Source organism: Chelonoidis abingdonii, chromosome 15 (assembly GCF_003597395.2).
Source record: "Chelonoidis abingdonii isolate Lonesome George chromosome 15, CheloAbing_2.0, whole genome shotgun sequence".
In the NCBI taxonomy this organism is placed as follows: Eukaryota; Metazoa; Chordata; order Testudines; family Testudinidae; genus Chelonoidis; species Chelonoidis abingdonii.
In genome coordinates, this window is record NC_133783.1 from 49,086,944 (window position 1) to 49,114,463 (window position 27,520).

A 27,520-nucleotide genomic window follows, 5' to 3' on the forward strand; every position below is an offset into this window, starting at 1 on the left:
TAGCCCTATGGATTATTCAAGTATTTTATACACAGGTGAGAGCAAGAGATTCACCCCAGAATATCCCATAGTCTACTGGCTAAGGCACTCTCTTGCAGCAGGGGAGATTCATGTTCAAATTCCTGCTCCACATCAGACAGAGGGGATGAACAGAACCCATCTCCCATAAGCCAGATGAATGCCCTAACTATTTAGCTAACAGTTAGAAAGCGACCATCGGCACCATCATTATCACCTCCACCCATTCTAGACCTTTACTTCTTTTAACGTGAAAGAGTGCAAGTTTCCTTCAACCCAAAATGTAATTCATCCACTTTTTTGATTCATCAAAACTTCTTGGAATTGTCAGATTCTGTTTGAGACAAACCAATTTTTTTCTTTCAATTTTTCAGAACTACCAGCAACCCAAATCAGACCAGCTGACATGAGCCCCCTTTTCAGAATAGCTACCTCCCACTCCATTCCCCTTCACCCACATTTCTCCCCCATTATCCTGAACATGAAAGACAGCCCATTTATACTAAAAATTCAATATTCGAGTACATGCATACAAATTTAATTCTTTAATTTCAATATAAAAACAATGCTAGCTTTAGAACAATCACTAACATATAGGGGAATAATTCACAAAATTTCCTAAGTGTTGCAGAAAAACATCTCCCAGACACCAGTGACAATCTGATAGCACACTTCATTTTATCTACACACACCAATACGAAACAATGTACTGAACCATATACAATGTAATTCGCGAAAGCCACATCAACCATATATCAAAATGCATAAACATATAACCAATATACCTGGCTGAAGGTCAAGGGTTTTCATTGGCTGTTCAGGGTAAGGTTGGAGCTCTATGGGTGGGGGAAATGCATGATATTTCACATATAATTTCTTTAGGTTTTTTGTTTTGTTTTTTTCCCTCAAATTAACAACAGTGAACCTCAGGGAAGGGACAATGTTATTGGGAATTCTTTTGTTGTTAAAAGAATAGAATCATAAGCAGAATACATCACAATATTGACTCCAAGATGTTGATCTGCTAATGTTCAAGACAGGATGAAGATTGGAGGGAAAAGATAATCAGTGGAGAAATGTAAGGCCATAAAAATCCATCTAAACAAAGATTGTTTAAACTGTTTTTCCCCGACTCTTTCATTCAAATGTTTCTATAAACAATTGCATACCACCTTGAGCATACTAATACCTACCAACACCACTTCATATCAAGGATGATATCATGAATGGCATCAGTTAATGTTTGAACATTTTCAAACTTCATTCCTCTGCTAAAATAAAAGAGTTCACAAAAGTAAATAAAGTTTCAACTAGAAAAATGATGCAACACCACACAAGTCAAGTACAAACAAATATAAACTGATATCTAGCTAAATTTGAAGCAGAATTTATTCACAGTAGTTCTCGGGCAATGTACAAAGTTTAGGAAAATCTTTTCAAATTAAACCATTTAAAATATACTCAAACAGCTACATTGTAGCCATGCCTATCTTCCCTCCAGCATCTCAAAAATTCTCTTTCGATGCGTTCACCTATAAATGAGAGAGGATCTGGGGGGCAATTATAGTACGGTGCTAAAGAATGAACCAAAAGCAAAACAAAAAAGTGACAAATGATAAAATCTTTACATTCGTGTCATTTTCATCCTGAGGGTGCTCAACAAGCCTGACAGACAATATATGTAGAGATCATATTACCCATCATCAGAATGCAGCCACCTCAGTACTGAAATGCAGTAGGCAATCTGCTCCAGCAACATCATAATACGATCTAACATCCTCCTGTGTGCCCTCTGCCCTTCCCCAGCCATGTGATCCAGACAAGGGGACCAGAGGAGTTATTATTAATCATATTTATTATGAAGGTGCTTAAGGGCCAACCAAGAACAGGATCACATTGTGCTAGGCACTGTACAACACAGTAGACAGTTCCTGCACTGAAGAACTTACAATTTAAATGGACAATACAGACAAGGGGTGCAGGGAACTCTATAACACAAAGGCAGAGTGAACAATGTAATGGCAAAAAACAGCCCTGTTATTTCCATGTTTTGGGGGGTGGGGTGGATGAGTTCAGAGGGAATGAGCTAAATGGAAAGAAAAGGGAAGGGTAAGGGGGCGCTGAAAGGAACAGGGTTAGAGGAACAGAGCAGGGAAGGACAGATTACAAGAGGCAGGTGTGGCATGAAGTTTAGTTGAAGAAACTGTGAGAAAAGAGCAAAGGGAGAATTAGAGCAAACAACCAAAACACTAATGATGCTTTTTGAAACACCAAAACTGTCCAGGAGAAAACAATGGCAAGCTAAGCTATGAAAAACCCAAGTTATATTACCTTTGTTTACAAAAAGCAATATTTCTCTCTCTCTGTGAAAGTCAATGCATTTCACACTCTATTAGAGAATAGCTTCCCCTACCCACAACAACATTTCTCTCATTTTAGCAAATACTACAAGATGACATTTTAGAAAGTTCTTCTTACCAGTGCTCATGGAAGTCAAAGGAAACATAAGTAAGGTTTGAATTGTTGTACAGCAGCACTTGCTTAAGGTAAGCATCTCCAATAATCTTCTCTCGTCCAGTCTGATCCACCAAATTAATAACAACCTGTTCAAAAATTAAATGGATTTAACAGTTTGGTCATCTTAGTGAAGATACTTGCAGAATTACACTCTCTCTAGAAGGCAATGTATAAAACAAATTACAAAAACATGAAACAGTAAAAAAAAAATAAATAAGATTTATAAGTAATTGTGCTTAGCTTATCCAACACAAGGTTCTCTTCAGACACCATTTGTCCCCATTTTTGTTTTGGAACCCAAGTGATCAGGTTAACTGCTATAGTTAATCTCATCTCCAATAAAAAAACAAATGCTGATTTGACAAGCCCAATTAAAAGATTACCAAAAAGGTGGGTTTAATTACTATTTCTGGAAACTGCTGTATAATTTGGGAAAATCAAGTGCTATACCTAAAGTTTTAATTTTTTGATTGTTCTTTTAAAGTACTCAGATTGTTTATAAAGTATTTTTAAACTATTCACACTAGTTGTTAAGTTTTAGTAATAAATACACTCATAAGAGAAGTACAAGCCTAAAACACACCTGTTTCTTGTAAATTTTCAGTTGCTCTTCAAAGTGTGCACAGAAATAGGGTATAGTTTCCTTTTCACCTACAACGTAGAAGGACACTGTGAAGAACTAATCATCTCCTTTCATTTGATTCATATTTAAGGTATTAACTCATATTCAAGTTCACATTATTAGGTACCTTGGGTTAAGAAAAACCTGCATGTGCATGGAGGCAGCATGATACATTCTACAGGATCCTATTAATGCATTATACCTTCTGAGGTAAACATTGACACGGTGGAGATCCAATTAACTGATATTCCACATTACTACTGTGTTACTTACTTACCATCATAGTGCAGAGGTGAGTATCTTAAACTAAAACATTCTCTTTTATTCTTTGGATGCAAGCCAATCTACTCTTTCCTTTTCTATTTACAAACCTTTTCAACCTTTCTATGCCAGCTCCATATTTCATATGAACCTCCTTCACCTCAGAAGTATCTTAAATGTTTAAATAATCTTGTAAAAGTATTTACAGCTGGTTTAAATGTAAACATTAGAACAGGATAGCACAGAGCCTGCTAAAGAATAAAAAAGTTCACAAAGCGTCCAAGGCTGAAAGTAAACTATATTCTTAAAGATGTAATGGCACACACTAGGAGAAACAATCTGGAATACATTTAACTAATGAAGTAGGATTTTATATCTCTGACATTAAAACTGATCCTGACAGATGCTATAGCCTACCTATAAATCTTCCAAATTCATTGAAATCCTCTTCAAATTTCCCACCAATTTTACTAGGAATTCAGACGGTCCGATCACCACAGTATTGAATTGCACAGTCCCATGAACCAATGCCACACACAGAGTGTCTTTAGCATTTCAAACTGTTGTGATATGATGAGGGGGGAGGGAGATTTTCCTATGCTTTTATTGCTCACTGTTTTTTCTCATCTTTAGTGCAAATTCATTTACACTTTACTCTTCTAGGATCTGGCAAGAGATCCTTTTTCAGCTATTTCAAGGGCATTAGCAAACTCTTCACAAGACATCAGAATCTGTTAGTGCTTTACAAGAACTTGAACCTGACAAGATTATGCTGGCAAAAATACTAACCTTCACCACTCTACTAACACAGCCAAAAGCTAAGTATCACCATAAAGATATACCTTTAATTTTTGTTTTATGGTGGCATTAAGGACAAGTCTAGACATGTCCTTAATGCCACCATAAAACAAAAATTAAAGGTAGTTTAGACTCTGGATGCAGTTTAGACTCTGGAAGTGCGAACAGCACTGTGCATCAAAATGCTATGCTGTAACTCCCCTGTGTGGATGCTGCAGCCACAAACTAAAAAGTTCCTACTTCAAATAAATGGAATCTTGTCTGAAGACAACTATGTTAATGTGAAGTAGGAAACTTTGTTTGCATCCAAAGCATTCACATGGAGGAGTTACAGTGCAACACTTTGGTGTGCACTGATATTCATGCCCCTCCAGTCCAAAGTGCAGAACCGTGCAGACATGTCCCTAGAGACCCAATCAGGATAAAGGCCCCATTTAGCTAGAAAAGGGGTTGGGAACCTAGGGCACACATGCCAAAGGCGGCACACAAGCTGATTTACTGTGGCACACTGCTGCCGGCCAGGTGTCCCTGCCACCGGCCTGGATGGACAGAACCCCGGGCTGGCAGTGGACTGAGCGGAGCCAGAGGCTGGGACCCCGCCTGGCAGGGGCTGGCATACAGAACCCCAGACCGGCAGTGGGCCAGCAAATGGAACCCCAGACCAGCAGCAGGCTGAGCAGCTCAATCTGCTGCCAGTCTGGGGTCCCAGCCGCCAGTCCGCTCGGCCCACTGCCAGTCTGGGGTTCCATCCGCCGGACTATGTAAATGTAGAATGTATTACTGGCACATGAAACTTTAAATTACTGCGAATAAATGAAGACTTGGCACACCACTTCTGAAAGGCTGCCAACCTGAGCTAGATGCTGTGCAAACATAAAGGGAGGGTTGTCTTTTTCTATAAAAGAAAAACACCTAAAATAAAATAAGGAAGTCCCTCTTCTGAAGAGTTTACAGTCTGACATTAACTTTTAGCCCTAAATCAGCAACTAACTTTAAGTGCAGATTCTTCAAAATAGTCTGTATTATCAGAAGTATGTTGGGAACTCAATTATCCTCCTATATCTGAGAGATATGGGGACTCCTTAAGTATTGAGTTCAACTCAAGGACAGAGAAGCTATTTTAAAATTGGATCAACTCACCATTACTACTTTAAGTTAAAAAAAAAAAAAAAAGTGTTGATCAGAGGTTAATAGAATAACTAAAATGTTCAAAGTCAATTATTTTTAAGTGATCTGGGTACATTTTACAGACTCCACAGATTACTAATACTTACTCTTGTCCAGTCGTGGTCGTGGGTTGTACCTGTATCCAGCCTGACTCCAGAACACTGGCACAGAGCCTCGTGTTTGAATAAATGAGAGAGTATGATTATGGACATGAATCAATTGCTCTGTCTCCACATAATTTGCCACGTTCCCATTTTTATCAACACCTCTTCGCTTATACCGCATCCCTAGAAGACAAAGAGAAAGATATTGATCAGTTTATTCAAGCAAGTTGTGTAATTTTTTAAAAATTAATCCTAAATATGGATATTGTGTACACTTCTGGAAAGTGTTTTTGGTGGTAAGGAAGTAGATTATGTGAAATACGAGACAAATCAGCCAGGCTACCCCAACTGACAACACTGATGTCTGGTTCCTTTTCTGGCTCCCATCTCCCCTTTTATTTTAATTTGGCAGAGATGGAACAAAGCTTTGGTTTTAGTCCTTATCCTCCCCTGCAACTATTCCCAAGGGTTGCTTTTGTCTATACAGCCTATACAACTGTACTGAAGCAGGATCTTAGTTGTAAGAACAGTACTACCATTACGACAGTACTTCCTGGAAAAACCACAGTGGTAATATCACTTCAGTAACATCACTTTCATTCTTCCCTTCCCCTTCTATTCCTAAACACTGCTGCAGTGAGTGTTACCTTCATATTAGCACAGGAACAAGATTAAGAGTCAAGTTCTGATTTGTAAGTGCTATGTGTTACTATTGGAGCAGCCCCATAGCAGGAGTTAACTATATGAAAAAAATAGAAATAAAAAAGTAAAGCTGAGAGGGGCAGAGGGGTCTGACAGTAATCCAAATCGCACCATTTAGTTATCACAAATCTAAAAAGTAATTAATCCACTCCAAAAGGCATCTAGCCTTGGTAGAGCAGATTTCTACCAAATGAACACGTACAAGCACAACCCGAACACTAAAAACCAAAATACTAAATTGAAAGTCAAACTACAGATCATCTTTGACTGATCGATGTTCCAGTTTACAGAACAGTAATGAAGAATGCTCCATGAGCAGCTTCAAGATTTGGAATATGGGCAAAATGAAAGCAATTAAATTTCCATTTTTATACCTAGTTCTGTGCATTTTAAATATTTCTTGCCGCTGTGGCTATTATACTTTGTTTTTCCATCCAGGGTCCTCTGGCCTGATTACCAAGTACAGTAGTTTGGAAAAGTTTATAACGGTTTACATCAGTATTCCAAAGGCAAGAAAGTTAGTAAGTTTGAGTAATTACACTCATATTAAGTAGGAAACTAAATGTATATAAAACATGGAAATGTAATTCCACAATATTAGAATAAGAATCAATCCCTGAAGCAGCACTGGACTTTTGAACTAAAGAGCATTAGCTAAATAGTACTGCGTGGTGGGTGCGTGGGGGTGTCAGAAGGACGTTATGTAACTAACAGTATCTAAACTTTAAATCACCATTTTCCTCAAAATTTCTAAGGCACCTAGAAGATGGCAAGGTTTAAAAACAAAGCTTAAGTTTATTTTTATGTACAGATTTGGAGGAACTAATTTCACAAAACATTTGAGGTTAGTGATTCAGTTGTTTCTCACTTATCAGTGAATTTTGGAGTGTGGTTCTGGACTGTGCCATGGAGCACTATTAGTTTTGAAGTTTTATCCTTCACATCCCTTTTAACATGATTAATATCTTGGACACTCTGCTTACCAGCTCTGTGCCGACTTCGGCGTGAGATAAGTGCTACTAGAAATCGTGGGTGAATATCGTCTACACAAATTGGGTCCTGAAGAGGCGTCTCTGGACTGCTTTTCTCATCATCAGACGCCTCATTGTAATTAACTACAAGTTCTTCAATCTGTACAAACCCCTGGATGATGGGTATAATCCAAGAGTCCACTTCAGTGTTCTGTAAATTACAAAACACATTTACATCTATACCAGTTTTAACAGTTACTTTAAACTATCTACAGAGGTTTCTGACATTATTGCTATTTCTGCAGGTGTGCTTGGTGTTACTCTGGCTTTTAGAAAAAGGTCTTCTCAAAACTCAGGTCCAATCCCACAAAAATTCCCAGAATGCCTTGCCTCTTCATTTTGTATGAACACCTTTTTTGCCTTCTCTTCTGATACTGATGGTGCTTTTATTTTAATCAGTGGAGCCAGAGGGTTTTTTTTGGGGGGTGGAGGGGGAGGGAGAGATTGGTGAAAAATAAACCAAAGGAGCTCCCCTGGTGCATTACAATGTAACCTAAAAGTTTCATCATATTGCTCACTTTATTAATTAAAAAAAAGTTACATTCTTTAAGGATTCATTTGTGTTTTACAGACAGCATCCAAATAAATGGAAGAGATCTGTTGGGTAAATAATATCCTTCCAGACAAGAAGCAAAGAGTTTTCGAATATTCAGATTGGATTTTTTTTTTTTTAAAACATCCACAATAAGTATCCCTGTTGTAATGCTGAAAGATTAAATCATCCTTGCTAAAATGTCAGATCAGCACCAAAGTCTACTCACTTAAGAATTTCCAGAAGGCTTTCAGAAAAGAACTCTCTCATTTATCGGTCTTTTCAGGAGGGAAAAAGTAGTTCTTTTCTTCTTTGTGGAATTCTCCTCTAGCTGCATTTTATGTTGCACTGCTTTTTGTCTGGCTCAAGAGAATCTCTGTTCGAGTCACTTTCAAAATAGTGCAAGTAAAGAATGTTGCCGGGATCAGGTGCACTATCGTGTCACAAGAATTATACATTCCATTTATCTTTTTAAACTAGTTGCCATAAATGGAAGAAGTTCATCAGATCAAATGCACAGAGATCAAAATTAATGTCAGAGAAATGCTACTTCTACTTAAAAGAGCCTCACATATTCGTGGAAAGACAGGCCTCACACATGCAGCAATTAACCACACAGTATAAAAGAATAACCAAAATGGCCAAATCTTAAATGATGCATATATGGTTTAAGATTAGTTCTCCCTTAAATATAAATGTTAAATAGAAATAAACTTTTTATATTCTAAATGTACACATAAAACAAGAAAATGTAATAAAGATAAGAGACTATACTATGCTTGATATTAGTTGTATTCTCTAAAACAGTTGTCCCTAAACTGTGGTGAGTACCCACTAGGAGGGCATGGAGGAATGTGGCGGGGAGAGGAGGGGCACAGCAGAATCCGGGCCAGCCCCCATGGGGCGGGGGCGGAGACAAAGCACCACCCAGTCCTGCTCTGCCCCCAGCCGCAACTCCACCCCACCCTGGCCCCAGCCGCAACTCTGCGCCCTGCTCTGCCCACACCCGCAGCTTCACTCTGCCCCCAGCTTCACCTCCAGCCAGCTCTGTCCTCATTCGCTCTCCACCCCCAGGCCAGGGCCATCTCCAGCCCTTTCCCCATCCCCAGTTCTGCCCCAAGCCTTGCCTTCAGCCCAAACTGCTCTGCTGAGTCAACTGTGCAGTAATGGAACGGGGGGCGTGGACAGATTCCATTACTGGTAAAGGGTGGGGTGACAGGAAAAGTTTGGGCACCACAGCTCTAAAAGGAAGCCTCTACTGAAATAAGCTGTGAGTTGTGTCATAAGTCATCAAGTTTCTTATACTCCTACAAATTGTCATGTGAATTTGCCCCAAACTATCCTCTTTTTGGCTCCAAAAAGAAGCTGTCATATTTGTCATATTTCCATTAGTTGTAAAACTAATTTTCTAAATTTTTTACCTTGTGGACAAAACCTTTATATACACCACTACCTCGATATAACACCACCCGATATAACATGAATTTGGATATAATGTGGTAAAGCAGTGCTCTCCGGTGGATCAAAGCAAGTTCGATATAATGCAGTAAGATTTTTTGGCTCCCAAGGACAGCGTTATATCGAGGTAGAAGTCCCTGGTCTTGCAATTCTCAATAAATGAGAAGACTCCCACAGGAAGATGGTGCATTTAATGGCCAAGTTTTATTTTTTAAAACCACAGATGACAGAAGGCAAATGTTAAACTTTGTTTTGAAGTTTCTAGTGAGCCCAGCTGTTTAGTTTTAACCTTTAAATCACTGTGATATATTACACTATGTTCATCTATGAGCTTGAAAATTTAGACAACAGTCTTAATGAAGCATTTCTAAATCATATTTATATTTAAGGAAAAGTTAAAGTGGGTTGTTTGCTGCTTTATCACTTACATATCAGCCATACATACTATACTAACAAAAGCTCAGGATACTTTGATGCACAGTACCACTTTGTACTCTGAATACTATTACTTACTTGTATTACTATAGCACAAAGGAGCCACCATAAAGGGCCAGGATCATAGAATCATAGATTATTAGGGTTGGAAGGGACCTCAGGAGATCTAGTCCAACCCCCTGCTCAAAGCAGGACCAATCCCCAAATGGTCCCCTCAAGGATTGAACTCACAACCCTGGGTTTAGCAGGCCAATGCTCAAACCACTGAGCTAAGTATTGCACAGACATAGGCAACCTGGGCAGCCAGCCAACCAGGGAAGAGGCACCCGTTTCCTGTCAAGGTTCCTAGAAGTCCCCTACCAGGCAGGCGGCCAAGGTGCTAGGGAGCCTAGCACATGAGCTACCAGGAAAACAGGCAGGTTTCTGTGGAAAGTTTAGTTAAAATCAACATAATCCCACAGAATATTTCCATTGCAACAAACCTGCATTTTCCTTTGGACAACTATGTTAGAAAATTTCTGATCACCTCTACTGAATTGTGCTCAGCTTTAACAAATTTAAGATACACTTTTTAGAAAACAATTACTCACATCAGTATTGATGAGATCTTGAATCATGTGTTTGTTCCAAAAGAATCTGTCATCAACCTATAGGAGAATAAAAATGGCAGTATTTTAAACAAGGTTTTTCAGAGCCTCTCAGTAAAGACACAGATGTGATCCCAAACATGAACTAACTACCCAGTAACTCCAACTGGTTATCCAACCCTTCGCTGCTTGCTCTTTTTTTTTTTTTTAAATCCAAAACATTTTGAACACATCTCAGACCAAGACACGTTTCTGGTAGTTTTTAATTTTGTTTCCATTATGCAGAAACCTAATGTAGGTCCAGTTGATATATTATACCAGCTGATGATCTGGCCTTTAAAAGTTTCAAAAGCAATACCACTAGGACTCAGAACAAATACAGTATGTTGAAAACAAAGACTGGGCAGTCATCTGCTGACATAAATACTTACTTCCCTCCACAGCAGCAAGTTAGTCTTCTCACGTGAGCTTTGCTTCTGGACAGAGTTTGTTAGGTCATAAGTCAGACTGTAGTAAAAGGAGTCTGAATCCATGAACATTTTGAAGAGTTCTTCTAATAATCTCCTCTCTAGTTTCTCCTTCTCCTTACTTTCTTTTATCTGCAAGACAGAAGATTATTATTACCTTTTCAATGGAGCTAAATAAAAATCAGGTAAGGACACTTGCAGACTAGCATGCACACACTAAGGAAAACAAGTTTCAGAGTAGCAGCCATGTTAGTCTGTATCAGAAAAAAGAACAGGAGTACTTGTGGCACATTTAGAGACTAACCTCTAAGGTGCCAAAAGTACTCCTGTTCTTTTTAAGAAAAACAAATTTTCCTGATGAAGAGGCCCATGTAGATGTAGGCAAGATCAAATTTAACATAAAACAAAGTAGCAGTAGTAATAGATTCTTAGAGGTGCTGGGCACAAATGAAACTTTCCTCGTGCATCTCATGTATTGCAAAGCATTTTTTCCCCCAAGAACAGTATCCAGAAGGCGGTGCAAGCAAGCTGGACATGAACATATTTTATAGGCCTTTTGGGGAATTTTATGAAAAACTATTGGCCTAACAAAATGTTTTGCTTAATTACTCAGGTTTATTCAATTTAACTTCATTCAAGATTTCAACCCACTAAATATTACCATTGAGCTTTCAATCTAGAATTGAAGACTTAATAGAAGAATTTTGGTAGAGTAGAGTCTCTCTGAGAAGACTTACCAAGTCTTCTTTTTAACTTCAACACTATGAAGACACAACCAGAGCCACTTACCAAGCAAGCAGTCATACTCACATGTATAGAAGTTGGGGATCTCACCTGGAGTAATTTTGGTGATTTAAGCTATTTTATTAGTGATTCTTCAGAAGGGTGTTCAAAGACAAAACTGACTGAGGGAGAGAGATGCATGTGAAAGATTCTTCCTCTCATGATCATGAACAGAACAAAAATAAAGCATCTCTGGCACTTAGAAAGGCCTTGTTGCTACAGCAAAATGCTGCAGATGTTGAGGTAATATTACACTGTTGTCTGTAATAAAACCAGCAACTTAGAAGTGACTATAGTAAATGATCAGAGGGGTAGCCGTGTTAGTCTGAATCTGTAAAAGCAGCAGAGAATCCTGTGGCACCTTATAGTCTAACAGATGTTTTGGATCATGAGCTTTCGTGGGTGAATACCCACTTCGTCAGATGAATGACATATATATATCAATATAGTAAATGAAAATGCCCTGTGCCCCTTGGATTTATTCAGCAGAGCTAAACTGGATTCTGAGCCAAACTGGGAATCATTCCAACATATTTCAGCTGAAATGTAAATTCTTAACAATGTCAACAATTCTTAACAATGTCTATTATTGTCTTCGTAAGAGAGGAATGCCACTCCAATCTGGGTGCCTTTTTGGGCTGTGTGGCCACATATGGGGGAACAAATTGTGCTAAAAGAACTTTCTTGAGAATACAAGGAAGCAGTTTTCAGCTGAGGTCTTTAAATCATGAAGAAACAGATGAGTTTAGGGCCACACATAGCAGCCATCTTTCACTCTTACTACGGAGTTCCCTAAGCCATGCAGAAGTAGTAGACGGCAACCATCTCCACTTTAGCCTCTTCTGCCCACACTTCTGAGGACCAGTTGAACAGGTCATTCATTTTTGCTACGCTGAATTGCTAGCAAAGTCCCTCTTGCTGCCTCCCATTCTCAAGAAATGTATGCACGTAAAGCTTCTTGCCAGACTATGGAAGCTCCAGGATAGGTGCAGCTCTGATATGGTTTCAGGAGAGAAGACACTCACTTGTCACTTTAACAGGTAGTATACCCAGAAAAAGAAAGTCAAGAAAATGACTGAAGAAACTTCTTAACCTGTAATTAGGCTTGGCAGAATTTGATTTTCATTTTGTTATAATTTTGAGGCTAATATAAATAAAAAAGCTTAAAAATAAACATTTACCAATTTAAGTTTTCACAGTTGCTGGAAATTATCAGGGTCAGACAATTATTTAATCATAGTAGACTTAAGAAGTTAAGACGCAAACTATCAACATCAAATGTCAAAGGAAATAGCCTTACATCAAACTCTAGCAAGTTCTCAGGCTGCATTTTTCTTACTTCGCTTACCTGTAAATTGCAATCATCATCCAGGGGAATATTTTTGTTTGTGTATACAGTGAAATCGACATTTACCAATAAAAAAAAAATCGAATCCTTCCAAGCCTATCTATAACGGTAATACTGAAGTCTCGGGCCCCAGTGTGTGTGACCATAGAGGTAAATTAAATGCAACACCTGAATGACTTATTTGGAAATGCTACTGATTGGCTGCTTGCTACAGCTTCCCTCTCATCTCCATCCCCCCCCCCCCCCCCAACACACACACACACACACGCACAGTCTCGTGACCCCACTTCCCTCCATGCCACTCTCAGTCCTTCCCTCCCTCTATATGTGGGTTTTATATTGCCAAACATCACCACAGTATCCAAGAATCTTCCGTATAAAACCAAACAGCAGCAAAAACCCTTACAGATTTCATGGAATTCCCCACTCCTCTTCTCCTTGCTCCCCCTTCCTTTGCCTTTCTGTTTAGGTATTCCACTCCTACCATCCCCTGTCCAACTCTACCTCCAACATTTTTTTTTCCACTATGGAACTAGCTCAAGGCTTGTAAGCCATTATCTTGTATGTTATAAACCTTCCCCTCCTCCTCATCCTCTTTACTTTTCTTGTCTATTTAGATTGGCCATGAGTAAATTTAGGCTGGAAATTAGAAGACAGTTTCTAACCATCAACAGAGTGAGGTTCTGGAACAGCTTCCAATAGGAGTCGTGAGGGCCCAAATCTAACCTGTTTTAAGATGGAGCTTAATATGTTTATGAACAGGCTTATACAACATGGTTGGCTGCGACAGCAGGGGACTGAACTTGATAATCCAGGAAGTCCCTTCCAGTCCTATGTTCTTATTGTTAACTATTTGGGGCAACAGGGTGCAAGCTGTTGGGTCTACCAGATACTACAGCAATACAAAACTAATAGTATTTAAAGTATATCCCAATCAGTATCAAGAATGAAAAGTGTATTAAAAAGAGGTAATTAACTTTACTGGAAAAAATGCACAGGGGAGGAAAAGGTAGAGGACATAATAGAGAAAATGCCATAGTATAAAACTAGGATTGTATATCAAACATCTTCAGAAATAAACTTTTATAAAAATCAAACACTGTCAACTCATTTGTTCTTTGAAAAAACATTTCTCTATTTTACATGTGACAACTGTTTAACTTAAATAAATCATCCATGAACCAACCAGTTCTCCACTGAGGACTCAAAAATGCTACTCCCAAAACAATATCAAGTAGAGTACTTTCAAAAGCACAATTTGCCACAAGGAAAATCTTCCTAGAGATCACATTCAAAACATCATCTTTTATGAAAAGTTTCTTCTTTTATTTGCTCTATACGTATTGTTACAATCAATAACTGGCTGATTACATTATCAAGCTTCAAAGTGCTAACACCTTGTTCAATAAAAGTGATAAAAAATACCAACCCCATAGATTCAAGTGCCAAACCAAAATCTTTAATAGAAAAAAAGTAGCTTAGAGGTGTGAAAAAGTGAACACATACCATAAGTTAAACAAAAAAAATTTAAATATTGATTCAAGATTAAGCCTCCATCTAGTTTCCCTAAAAAATGCTGGATGTGTATATACACTTCATTACAGGACAGAATTCAACTGAGTATTCTTTGTAGCACTATCTCTGAGAGTTTAACATCAGCATCACCCTAAAAGCTTATCTCCAACTATCACAAAACATTGTTCTGCAATCTCCTCAAAATATTTTAAAAAATGGAAGCACTTGTTTTTAAATCAAAAGTTTTCAAGTTATCAAAATTTATCAGTAACACGTGAGGACTTGGGCACACCTACCACAAATACATAGGGGAACATCCCTTTAAGTCAATCCTATCATCTGGGTTCTATGGAAGGACCCCAACATTTAGGAAGAATTATTGGCAGAAACCACATAACAGGTCAGACTGCAGAGACTTGCAATAAATAACAAAAATAAATGCATTAATAACCACGCTGTCCCTTTAGACTGTACAAGTTATTTAAAAGCATAAACAAGGTATTTTACTTTGTGTGATGTAAGTCTACTTTTTGAAGAGTCTCAAACTAATTCAGCATTGGTTTATTCTACTCCACTGAGGATTTAAAACACAAAACTAAAAAGCACCAGATACAACAGTGGATGTAGAAATTAAAGTTTTAGTAGATCATGGGGATCATCTAGAGACGGGTTCTGAAATGCTGAAATTAATGCAACTAGCTTGTTTGTATCGCATACAGTATGTACACGTGTGCTACTGTTTGTTAGATTTAGCTCCTCAGTGTCACTTCAGATTTCTTTCTACAGCGTTTGGAGAAACCTTCATCTCTCATCCACTAGGTACACAAATCCAAAAATAATCTGAAGTGTTTGTATCTTTTTCAGGCTACTTTCCAGGTGAAAAGTTGAACTGTTTTTCTACTTTGCTGGAAACTGAAATTAGTCCTGAAATTAATTAGGCAATATTTACAGATCTCTGCTCTGTTCCAGCCTTGTGGATTTTGTTTCAAGATGTTGACTTTATAATTAGGGGTATAAGAAAGAAGAATGTTTTGTATGCACGTTTCCCCTTACTACAGAGTTAGCAACTAGTAGTGTTTTATAAAGATGAAAAATATCTCTATTAACTCCACTTCACCAGGATAACTCTTCAAATGTACTTCACATTCCAAGTGAACATAATTCTGTAACAGTTGAAGATTTAATGCTATGGGCCCACCTTCTGCAAATCTGTATTACATACAATCAAATGAACGAGCATGAGGACTAAAATGAAATACTCAGGATTGAAGTCAACTTGTTTTCTGTGTGTTACATAATACATAATTCTTGGTCTTTTACTGGTTTTCTTTACAGGGCATATTATGTTACTCTGGTTATTAACCACAGCCTTCAAATCACTAAATCAAAAATGCTTTGAAAAACCACACAAATTAAATAGTAAATCCTCACCTTCTTTTTATTTGCAGACACATTTGATTTAATTTGAGTAAAGGTCTTGAGTAGAAATTTAGAGTCATCTGGAGACTGTGTAATCTTCTCTGGCTTATTTATCCCAAAGTGATGCTTTTTACAGAGCTAAATAATAAAAAATATACTGTGTCAGTTAAAGTTGATACTTAACATTTATCCCAACAGCAATTTTTATTTACTACCTTTTAAATTAAATTAGATTTCATTAACATGTACTTAAACTCTCAATAAGATTAAAAATAAATGCTAATATCTTCAGAGTTTAATAAAAAGTATTTACATATTTCCATCTACTTCTTGCTGTGTTAATTGCATGCCTTACAATGTGTTCTTTATTCACTGCAGTAACTACTTATACATAATAAAAAAGGTGACAAAAATCAAACCAAGTATTTTGACATGTACAGTACAAGCATGTTCCGCCAAAGAATGCTTGTCAATACTGAACTGCCACTAAACGATACAAACGTGGATTATGAAAAGCTCTGTTAATTGTTGTTAATCTTTGGAAGTCACACTGATATTTTAAATTGCTGAATAAATTCTTGTTTTAAAGAGGGAAAAGACGGTTACTCACCTTTGTAACTGTTGTTCTTCGAGATGTGTTGCTCATATCCATTCCAATTAGGTGTGTGCGCACCGCGTGCACGTCTGTCGGAAGATTTTTACCCTAGCAACACTCGGTGGGTCGGCTGGACGCCCCCTGGCGTGGTGCCGCTATGGCACCGAATATATACCCCTGCCGACCCATCCGCTCTTCAGTTCCTTCTTGCCGGCTACTCCGACAGTGGGGAAGGAGGGTGGGTTTTGGAATGGATATGAGCAACACATCTCAAAGAACAACAACAGTTACAAAGGTGAGTAACCGTCTTTTCTTCGAGTGCTTCCTCATATCCATTCCAGTTAGGTGAATCCCAAGCCTTACCTAGGCCGTGGGGTCGGAGTGAGATACTGCAGCGTATAGAACCGCAGAACCGAAGGCTGCGTCCTCTCTGGATTGTTGCACCAGGGCATAATGGGAAGTGAAGGTATGTACTGAAGACCACGTAGCTGCTCAAAATATCTCTTGGATGGGTACTCGAGCTAGGAAGGCGGCCAATGAGGTCTGAGCCCTGGTAGAATGAGTGGTAATATGTCCCGGAGAGACCTGAGCGAGATCATAGCAAATACGGATGCACGCCATTACCCATGACGAAATTCTCTGAGAAGAGACGAGTAGGCCTTTCATCCGATCTGCCAATGCCACAAAACGTTGGGGCGTCTTGCGGAAGGGTCTCTTTCGGTCAATGTAGAAGGCGAGCACCCTACGGACGTCGAGGGAATGCAACTGATGCGGGCGCAGAGGGATCAGGTTGGCTATCGAGTGGTCCAGCAACATGATGTACCAGTGCTGTCTGGGCCACACAGGGGGCGATCAGGATCAGGTGAGCCCTGTCCCTGCGGAGCTTTAAGAGAACCCTGTGCACCAGTGGGAAGGGTGGAAAGGCGTACAGCAGCTGGTTCTTCCATGAGATTACGAAGGCGTCCGATATCGAGCCCGGGGCGAGACCCTGAAAGGAGCAGAACTTCTGGCACTTCCTGTTGTCATGGGAAGCGAAGAGGTCTATGTGGAGAAAGCCTCACTTCTGGAAGATGGAATGTAGAACGTCCGGGCGAAGCGACCACTCGTGAGACCGAAAGGATCTGCTGAGATGGTCTGCCAGGGTGTTCCAGACTCCCAGGAGGAACGATGCTACAAGGTCTATCGAGTGGACTATGCAAAATTCCCACAGTTGGATCGTCTCCTGACAAAGGGGGAGGATCGAGTCCCTCCCTGCTCGTTTATGTAGTGCATGGCCGTTGTGTTGTCGGTAAGCACTGAAACACAATGACCTTGCAGATGTTGTAGAAACGCCTGGCACGCCAGGTGGACTGCTCTCAGCTCCTGGACGTTTATATGCAACGCTAACTCTTGAGATGACCAGAGGCCTTGCGTGCGACGATGGTCTAGATGAGCCCCCCAACCGAGAGACGACGCGTCCGTCGTTAGGGTCACCGCAGGCTGCCTCGGATGGAACGGCAGTCCTGCACAAACCAGGGAGGGTGTTAGCCACCGGTTGAGGGAGTCCAAGACGGTCTGAGGAATGGTGACCACCATGTCTATAGTACCTTTGCCTGGACGGTACACTCAGGCGAGCCAGGTTTGAAGGGGACGCATGCGTAGTTTCGCATGCTTGGTTACAAATGTACATGGGGCCATGTGACCGAGGAGGCTCAGACAGGTGCGAGCCGAGGTCATCAGAAAGGTTTGGAGGCTTTGGAGGCTTTTTATAACAGAGACTAGTGCCTGAAACTGGGGCAGTGGCAGGCAGGCTTTTGCAAGTTTTGAGTCTAGAATGGCCCCAATGAATTCTATTCTTTAAGTGGGCACGAGAGTAGACTTTTCTAGATTGATCATGAGGCCCAGTCTCTCGAATAGGTCCGTGATGATGGCTACGTGCCGGGTGACCTGGGCCCCGGAGGTCCCTTGAATAAGCCAGTCGTCTAGGTAAGGAAACACATGTATTCGCTGACGACGGAGGAAGGCGACCACTACCACCATGCATTTTGTAAAAGCGCAAGGGGCCACAGAGAGGCCAAACGGAAGAACCGCAAATTGGAAATGTCGGCGGTGCACCGTAAACCATAGGTACCATCTGTGCAGGGGATAAATAGCGATATGGAAATATGTGTCCTTCATGTCGAAAGCAGTGTACCAGTCTCCGGGATCCAAGGATGGGATGATGGTCCCCAGGGATACTATGCGGAACTTCAACTTTTTCAAAAACATGTTGAGTCCGCGCAGGTCCAGGATGGGTCAGAGACCTCCTTTTGCCTGGGGGATTAGGAAATATCGGGAATAAAATCCCTTGTCCCTTAATTTCTCCAGTACCTCCTCTATAGCTCCGATGGAAAGGAGCGTACGGACCTCTTGCCAGACGAATTGCTCGTGAGAAGGGTCCCTGAAGAGGGACAGGGAGGGAGGGGGCAAAATAAACTGGAGGTGATATCCAAATTCCACTGTGCGTAGGACCCAACGATCCGAGGTTAATTGGGCCCACGCAGGGAGGAAGGAGAAAAGGCAGTTGGAAAACTGAAGAGGATCCTGGGGAAGGACCGGTGCTCTGCTCTCGGGCGCACCTTCAAAAGTTTGGTTTGGGTCCCGCTGATGGTTTGGCAGGACCGTTATTGTGGCCCCCTTGGGAACTCAATTGCCGTCTGCGGTTCCCGCGACCACGGCTTCTGCCAAAGTCTGGTCATGGCCTGGGTGGCGGGTAAGGGCACTGGGGCTGGCTACGGAAGGACCTTCGTTGGGTTTGCGGGGTATGCATCCCAAGGGAATGCATAATCATGCGATTATCCTTGAGACTTTGGAGTCTAAGGTCCATTTTCTGAGAGAAAAGGCCCTGGCAATCAAACGGGAGGTCCTGGATGGTGTGTTGCAGTTCGGGAGGTAGACCTGATACTTGCAACCACGAGATCCTCCTCATCGTGATTCCCGAGGCCACGGTTCTGGCCGCGGAATCGGCAGCATCCAGCAAGGCCTGCAGGGAAGTCCGTGCCACTTTCTTCCCTTCTTCCAGAAGGGCCTGGAATTCTTGGCAGGAGTCCTGTGGGACCAGTTCAGTGAACTTACCCACCGACTGCCAGCTGTTATAGTTATATCTGCTTAGCAGAGCCTGTTGGTTAGCCGCCCTAAGCTGGAGGACCCCGGCAGAGTATACTTTACGTCCCAACAGGTCCATCCATCTAGCCTCCCACGATTTAGGGGCAGGGGCTTGCTGGCCATGGCGCTCTCGCTCATTCACAGATTGAACTACCAGAGAGCATGGAGGAGGATGGGTATATAAGTATACGTACACTTTAGAGGGTACAATGTACTTTCTTTCCATGCCTCTGGCCGTGGGAGGGATAGACGCCAGAGATTTCCAAATCGTGTCTGCTTTGGCTTGGATGGAACGGATGAATGGCAAAGCCACACGACATGGCGCATCTGCAGACAGTATGTCTATTACTGGGTCTTCAACCTCCGGGACCTCCTCCACCTGGAGATTGATATTTAAGGCGACTGCCTCGTCTCGTGACAAGGAGGACGACAGACCTGGCACGACTGGTTCATGTAGAGATTCCTGGTCAGGAGGTACGTCAGGGTCCAGGAACCCCTGGGGGTCCGGCGCCAGAGGAGATTCTTCTGTACCCGCTGGAGGGGGGCGGCTAACAGTGGCCTCCGGTGCGCGATGTTCCGAAGCTGAACGTGATGGTACTGTGGGATCGCCTTGGGCCTGGTGACATGCCCAAGCCATCCAGAAGGACCACTGAGGAGGAGCTTGGTCCGGACCTTCAGCCTCATGGGGGACACGGCTGTGCATCACTGAATCCCCGTAGGCAGTGCTATCAGCGTGCGAAGACTCCGATGAGTTCCGCGATGGCCATGGTGAAGCAGACACCACGTGAGGAGGAGCCCTGAGTCCAGGGTACCGTACTTCGTGCCGCACCGGAGAGCGGTACTGGGAGTCATACCGGTGCTGAGAGGGAGACCAGGACCTGCGACTGGGGCGGTGCCGGGAGGTTGACTGGGATCGTGAAGCTCTATGATGACAGCGGCTGCGGCGTGAGCGGTGCCAGGAGCTGAACCAGTATTGGGAGTATCGGTCCGGTGAGCGGAATCTTGAGTGGTGCCGCGAGTATGACCGGTACCAGTGACGAGATCAAGAATGCTGGCGGGACCTCGATCTTGAATGCTGCCTGCCCGCGGCATCGATGGAGGATGGCCTGACCATGGCGGGCTTCCCTGTTGATTGGATAACCCGCACCAGCGGTGCCGGGGGTTGAGGCAGGGTGGACTCCATTAAGGCAATAAGTTCCCTCGCCGTCGAAAAAGTCTCTGGCCTAATGGGAACGACAAGCTCTACCAAGGCATGTGCCGGGGAGCTGTCATGCACCAGACTCGACGGCTCTTGTGCGGCCGGAATCAACGGTGCTGAGATTGCCGGTGCTGTGGAAGTTACTGGTGCCGGGCGGCTCGGTTTAGGCTGCTGCTCAGACTGCGGTGCAGATAGTGGAGCCGCAGGAGCTTTGAGCTTTTTGGCATGCGGGGAGAGGGAGTGGTGCCGAGTTGGTTTCTGGGCTGGTGACAGTTGGTACCGAGATATCTTTGCGTGCCGGCGCTCTCCAGTGCCGACAAGGCACTTCTCCCCGGCGCAGACTGTGCGGCACCCGGTGCCGAAGGCAGAGGAGTGAGGGCTGCCTCCATTAGGAGCTGCTTAAGGCGAAAGTCCCGCTCCTTTTTTGTCCACGGCTTAAACGACTTGCAGATCCAGCACTTGTTTGCAAGATGGGATTCCCCCAGGCACTTGAGGCATGAGTCGTGAGGGTCTCCCATGGGCATCGGCCAGCGGCAGGCCAAGCACGGTTTGAAACCCGGTGAGCCAGCCATGGGCCTGGGCACCGGGTGAAGGGAAGAGACTAATCCCCGACCCTCTGAACTATATACAAATAACTACTCTTACGAAAAGGTATTAAAACTATTAACTAGAACTATAAAAGTAAACTATATACACAATAAGTATTAGAACGAGAAAAAATGCTAGGGAAGTGGAGATCAGCTAAGCTCCACTGTTCCAACGACTGACACAGGCGGTAAGAAGGAACTGAGGAGCGGACGGGTCGGCAGGGGTATATATTCGGTGCCATAGCAGCGTCATGCAAGGGGGCGCCCAGCCGACCCACTGAGTGTTGCTAGGGTAAAAATCTTCCGACGGACATGCACGCACACCCCTAATTGGAATGGATATGAGCAAGCACTTGAAGAAAAATTACTGGTTAATAGCAGTACTTCCATAGATAATTTTGCAAGATTCAAATCATTCACTCCAAAGCTCAATCTTACTTATTTATGACCATACCGGTGCACAATTCTACTGTTCTGTCCTAATTTCTCTTGTGTTTGGTAAATAAAACAGAAGTCACTTTTTTTTCCTGTTGTCACGGAGTCCCCGGGCGATGCTCTGGAACTGCTCCCCACTAAGCCAGTCAGGACTTTGGGGAGCCTCCTCTCCCTTGGAGCAGACTTGTTCAGGGCAAGAAGCTCACTTCACTCCTGGTCTCTCCTTGGAGCATTCAGCATCCCTGCCCCTCCGTGGCTTCCACAGCGAGCCCACCCAGGCGGGGTCCTGGGAAGCCACAGGGTTCTGCACCCCACTTTGCAGTCAGACGTGACTCTCAGCCAGCAAACAGAGGTTTATTCGATGACAGGAACAGGGTTAAAACAGAGCTTGTAGATACAGCGAACCAGACCCCTCGGCCGGGTCCATTCTGGGGGGCAGTGAGCCAGACCCCTAGGTCTGCACTTCACTCCTTATCCCCAGGTAGCTCCAGACTAACCTCCCTCCAGCCCCTCCTCTCTGCTCAGCTCCTTTCCCGGGCCAGGAGGTCACCTGATCCCTTTGTCTCCAACACTTTCAGCTGGCACCTTTGCAGAGGAGGGGCCCAGGCCATCAGTTGCTAGGAGGCAGAGTGCGTGGCAGTTAGGGGCACTGGTCCCTTCCTCTGTAGCAATCACACACCCTTATCCCACCACCAAGATACTTAAGAACTGCCTAGGGGACACTAAGGCACCAACACAGTATTCAGAGCAAACATTAGGAACAGTCCCAGTTCGTCACACCTGTTAAGTGCACTCACCTTTTCAGATTGTGTCTTCAGAAAAGACTGCAGATATTGTCTTATTTTTAAAATGATACAGTTAAAGAATTGTGAATACAATACATGAAAGTTTCATTTTCTATTTATACACAAATATTTTTAAACCTAAAATACCAATGTATATCAATTAGGAAAGGAATTACACTTATGGTGCCTTGCACACCTTGGTTCCTTCATCCACCACTGAACCATTCTGAGACAGACACTCTCCTCCCTCTGCCCTCATCTTTGCCTTTCACATGGCACATCAGCAATTACTTTTACTTCTTTCTGCCTCCCCAAAGGGTAGAATGTAAATCCGTCCATAGGCATCAGTAAGTAATTACCAAAGATTCGTTAGTTCAGATCTTCAATTCTATTTACCTTGAACAAACCAAAAGGTACTAACCACCATGTTACAGAAAGGGAAAAAGCAGAAAGTAAAAGAATGGTAAGTTCATACACCTTCTAGCACATCGCTTTAATTGTATTAATTGGCAATAAATTTAAAGTTATAAAATTCCAAGATTATCTAGATTTACAGCATTATTATAATTAGTTGGCTTTTTCTGAGCCTCCTACAGGGAACAACAGTGTGACAGTACTGATCGGTTGTGTGCTAGAGAAGCTCCCTTATGGCTAAATGATGGGGTTTTTACCTGTACACAGGGCCAGCTCCAGGCAGCAGCTTATCAAGCAGGTGCTTGGGGTGGCAACTCGGAGCAGGGTGGCATTTTCAGCTATTCGGAGGAAGGTCCCTCACTTCCGCTTGGAGCAAAGGACCTCCCGCTGAATTGCCGCAGATCGTGATCGTGGCTTTTTTCTTTTTTTTTTTTGGGCTGCTTGGGGCAGCAAAACCCCTGGAGCCAGCCCTGCCTGTACATAAGTATATACAGTATTATATGTTTATCATGTGCTGCAATGTAGTCAAGTCTTGCTATTTCATCAAGAGTCATGATATTTGATATTTTTTCTGAAGCCCCAGTTCCCCATTTAGAGTCAGGTGAGTATGTGAGAATCTCAGCTTTCATTTGTAAAAAAGTTTTACACCTCTATGAATGTGAAGAGAGACTGAGAACATGAACCTTAAAGACACAAAAATATAGAAGACGAATAAAAATACAACTTTAAAAATCTTGTGATTTTTAAACCAAACAATGATTTTGGGGGCCTGATTCCTGTTTACTGAAGAGTCAGTTTTGGCAATACTGAGGCACTAACTATTGGAAAAAACTGCAAAGGCAGACTAAGGCAGTGCCACATGAGCCCTCCAAGTTAGTGATAAGGTACACATTAGCATTGTTTACCCTTTGGACAAAGTACAATTATATCTTCCTTGTGATCAAGTGACGTTGTCTAGAATTTATTCCAAATATGCCACAATATGTAATTCCCCTTCCTTCCATGTGTTAATATAGGGTATATTTGTCTATCTTTTCAGAAATAATTCAAGTCTGCCTCCCCATTTCAAGTTAGTCACACTTAAGGTTGGAAAAAGATGCTAAATGAGCATGTTTGACCATTATTACACAACACCACTAAATTCGCAGCCCATAAACACATGTTGCTCTGGTTTTCCACATCATTCTCTTTTAGCAAGTAACTTTGGAATCACGCACCAATGACAAACTATAGCATCTGTTAAATCTCATTGTTAGGATAGAATACCAATGCAAAGTAACCACGCTATACACATTTCACTGAAGTCATTTCAATTACTGGGGCTATAATAATTACACTATTTCACATCCTGTAATTTGTTTTCTCACTATGATCTCTGTATACCTAGTTTACACTTCCAGAGTAGCGTGCCTTGGCAGGGTGTTTTTTTCCTTTTTGTTGTTGTTTTGGGGTAGTTTTTTTAAAAGTTTTAAATTAACTTAATTCACTGATCATCACGTCTCCCTGTCCTGTTAGATTCTCTAGCCCCAGATCAGGCACTGGCATTACATGCTGCCTTACAGCTCTGACTGATAATGCCTCAGCCCTGACTCTGAGAGGTCATCACCTCTCCAGGATGAAAGAAAAGCATTCATTAGATTACTCGAATAGAGACGGTGTAAGATTTTTTTAAGGGCCACTTTCCTTAAAAGAGAGAGTGAAAGTATTGTTCTCAGCTTTGTTATCTGCAAAGTTTCAGACTCCTGAGGAGCAGGTTACAAAGTTTCAATAGATGAGCTAAAATCCAGGTCCACCAAGAACTAAATCAACTTAGTTTAATGAGCTAAAATATTCTCCCCTTGGGTCTTAGTTATAGCGGATAGTAAAATATACTAGGGCCAAATAAAACCAACATTCAAATCTGCAAAAATCCTACAGATTTGGGAAACTTTTCTAGCCGTTTTGTATTTTGCTCTCTTACAAGAGGAAACTGGCTTACAATTCTAGACTGACGTACGTACAACAGAATGGTGAACAAATTCATTTTAGCAATACTTTTATAATATCAAAATATCACAATGTTCATAATACTTTTACATCAAATGAAATATCATGAGTTACACAGATGATCTCTTCTAATGCATTCTGAAGCAGTTCTGCAAATTTAGTATTCTGAAACTCCAGAGTTAATCACAATTTCATTATCATCCCATATCCTCTCTAGTACAAGAGAGCATTATATGGGAAGGAAAGAAGTAGCAGTAAAGGATTTTATACTTAGCCCTGGTCTGCCCTAGGAGGGGGATCGACCAAAGATTCGCAACTTCAGCTACAAGAATAGTGTAGGTGAAGTCGACATATTTTAGGTTGACTTACATCACATCCTCACGGCGTGGGGTTGACTTCTGCCGCTTTCCCATCGACTCTGCTTCCACCTCTCACCACGGTGGAGTACAGGAGTCGACAGCAGAGCAATCAGGGATCCATCACTACCCACCGATCCGGTGGGTAGCATAGACATACCTTTAGAAGCGACATGTTTATGACATTACCTCAAACACACACATTGTTCGTGTATGTGTGTGAGTGAGAGAGATAAAAGCAACAGCAATATGCCAAGTCTTACTATCTTTACAAAAGGTTTACCGTTGAACTAAAGTTCAAGAATGCTCCATAAAAATTTGGAATCTATAAATACTTCTCTCAATCACTGGGTAATCAGTAAGAGGGATTATTTATTAGACTTTTTCCACAACTCTCCCCAGTTGCTTAAGCACACCCCCTCTAGAGCTCTACTCTTGTGTGCGCTAAGGTTCACAGCTGAACCCTTTGGGAACATTGTGACAGAACAATTAACAGATTTTGTGAAGGCAATTGTGAACTACAAATATTTTACTCTGACAAAACATAAGCAATATACAGATCTATGGACAAATAATACTTGCATGTAAGACACTCCCTTGGTTTCCTCAGCCCTCCTGAGAGCCCTTTGGGTCTTAGCATCCTTCTAGGAAGTCTAGTCCTTCACCCCTGTGACAGGTTGTCCCCCACCTTTAAGATGCCACCTGATGTGCTGAGATAACACTGAGTCAGCTGAAGTTGCATAATTTAGATCCATCTGCCTCCCCCAGTGTAGACCAGGCCCAAGGAGACTCAGCTTAAGTGATTTGCCCCAGCATTCAGGTGTCCACCTCCCTTAGAGTGCCCACCTAAAAGCACATTATGAAATCCGGTGCCTCCCTCAATGTTGGGGAAGGTATGCACAGCCTCTTTACCCCGTGCCCCAAATTATAAATTGCACAAACTGAGTTATATTATAAACAAGAAATAAGTTTATTAACTACAAAAGGTGAATTATAAATGAATATAAGTGATAACAGACAGAACAAAGCCCAGTTTTGAGCAAATAAAACAAAATATGAAGCAAAGCTCAATATATTTAAGAAACAGGTTACAAAATGTAATTTCTTACCCTAAAATGTTATTTTAGGCAGGTTGCAAAGTTTCTGTAACTTAAGAGTTCTTATTTCTTTTCAGACTGGACCCCTGTCTCAGTCTGGACCCTTCGCTTGCCTGCCCTTTCAGGTGTCTTTAGCAGTCTTTCTTCTTGGGCAGCCAGGCCATGGAGTAGATTCCCCTTTGCCTTCCTCCCCACCCTTAAATAAGATTTACATAAGGCGAGGATCCTTTGTTTCCCAAACCTGACACTCCCCCCCTTCCTTTTAGTGTAAAGTTACAAGAAGTCACAACCCCTACTACTACCCTCCCTCTGTACATACAAGTCTCTTTTTAACAGTAGATTCTAAACACCTTGTCTATGCCTGTCCTTCCCCAGAGTTTTTTCCATTCTCTACTCCTCTGCGTTCATTACAGCAGTCAAGAATCATTAGCAAGCCCACAGTTTTTAGCCAATAGTCTCCTCTGTCCCCACCTTAGACAGGGACAAAAACCTGGTGTCTTGACACTCATATTGTTTAAGCATCAGTGATTAGTCTATCTAGAACTATTGCCTGCCTTCCTGCATGTGTGCAAAAACCTCCAGGACTACGTTAACTCTTGGCACCCGTGTAGCAGACACTATGATAGTAATTTAATAGAGATACACATCATAATAAAAAAAATACAGCTGTCCCCCAAGTTCATCACAAAAGTTGTTTCCTCGTTAGATGACTGGTGAGTCGTTTCACTGGGACAGAGATATTTTGTATAGGGTTTTCAAACAAATTCTCTCATCACAGCTTACACTTGTATCTCTACATCAAGTTAAGGCAAAGAAGATATCTCCAGTACTTCATGAAAGCTCGTGGACTATTGCTTTGGGTACCATGTTGCAGAATTACATTTCAAAGCCACCGTTTTCTAAGCATTTGAATGATCAACATCCAAACTGAAATTAAACACTTTATATATTTATGTCTGACAGAGGTAGCTACGACTGAATCAAAGGCTTACAAACTCAGTCCTTTATTTTGCAGAGCATAAAATTACCATTGTTAACTGTCATCCGAGCACTAATTATTCACGCTACAAGTCAGAATGAAATCAGTAAACCTCAGATTATTTCAGAGAATTGTTATTGTACTGAACTTTTCTGTAGAAATCCTAATTTAAGCATCAGGAAGGCCAAAAAAAAAAAAAAA

At 41.8% G+C, this 27,520-nt stretch overlaps 1 protein-coding gene across 1 annotated transcript in view; it reads right to left on the reverse strand.

The window, feature by feature from the left end:
• INPP5F (inositol polyphosphate-5-phosphatase F) overlaps window positions 1-27,520 on the reverse strand; it is a 105,123-nt gene that overhangs the window by 24,806 nt on the left and 52,797 nt on the right. Inside the window, exons 4-11 of the mRNA XM_032775597.2 lie at window positions 15,777-15,902; window positions 10,664-10,831; window positions 10,236-10,292; window positions 7,173-7,371; window positions 5,491-5,670; window positions 3,119-3,186; window positions 2,497-2,621; window positions 1,212-1,289 (exon numbers count right to left, since the gene is read on the reverse strand). Of these exons, the coding sequence (XP_032631488.1) occupies window positions 1,212-1,289; window positions 2,497-2,621; window positions 3,119-3,186; window positions 5,491-5,670; window positions 7,173-7,371; window positions 10,236-10,292; window positions 10,664-10,831; window positions 15,777-15,902 (1,001 nt within the window). The remainder of the gene's footprint in view (window positions 1-1,211; window positions 1,290-2,496; window positions 2,622-3,118; window positions 3,187-5,490; window positions 5,671-7,172; window positions 7,372-10,235; window positions 10,293-10,663; window positions 10,832-15,776; window positions 15,903-27,520) is intronic.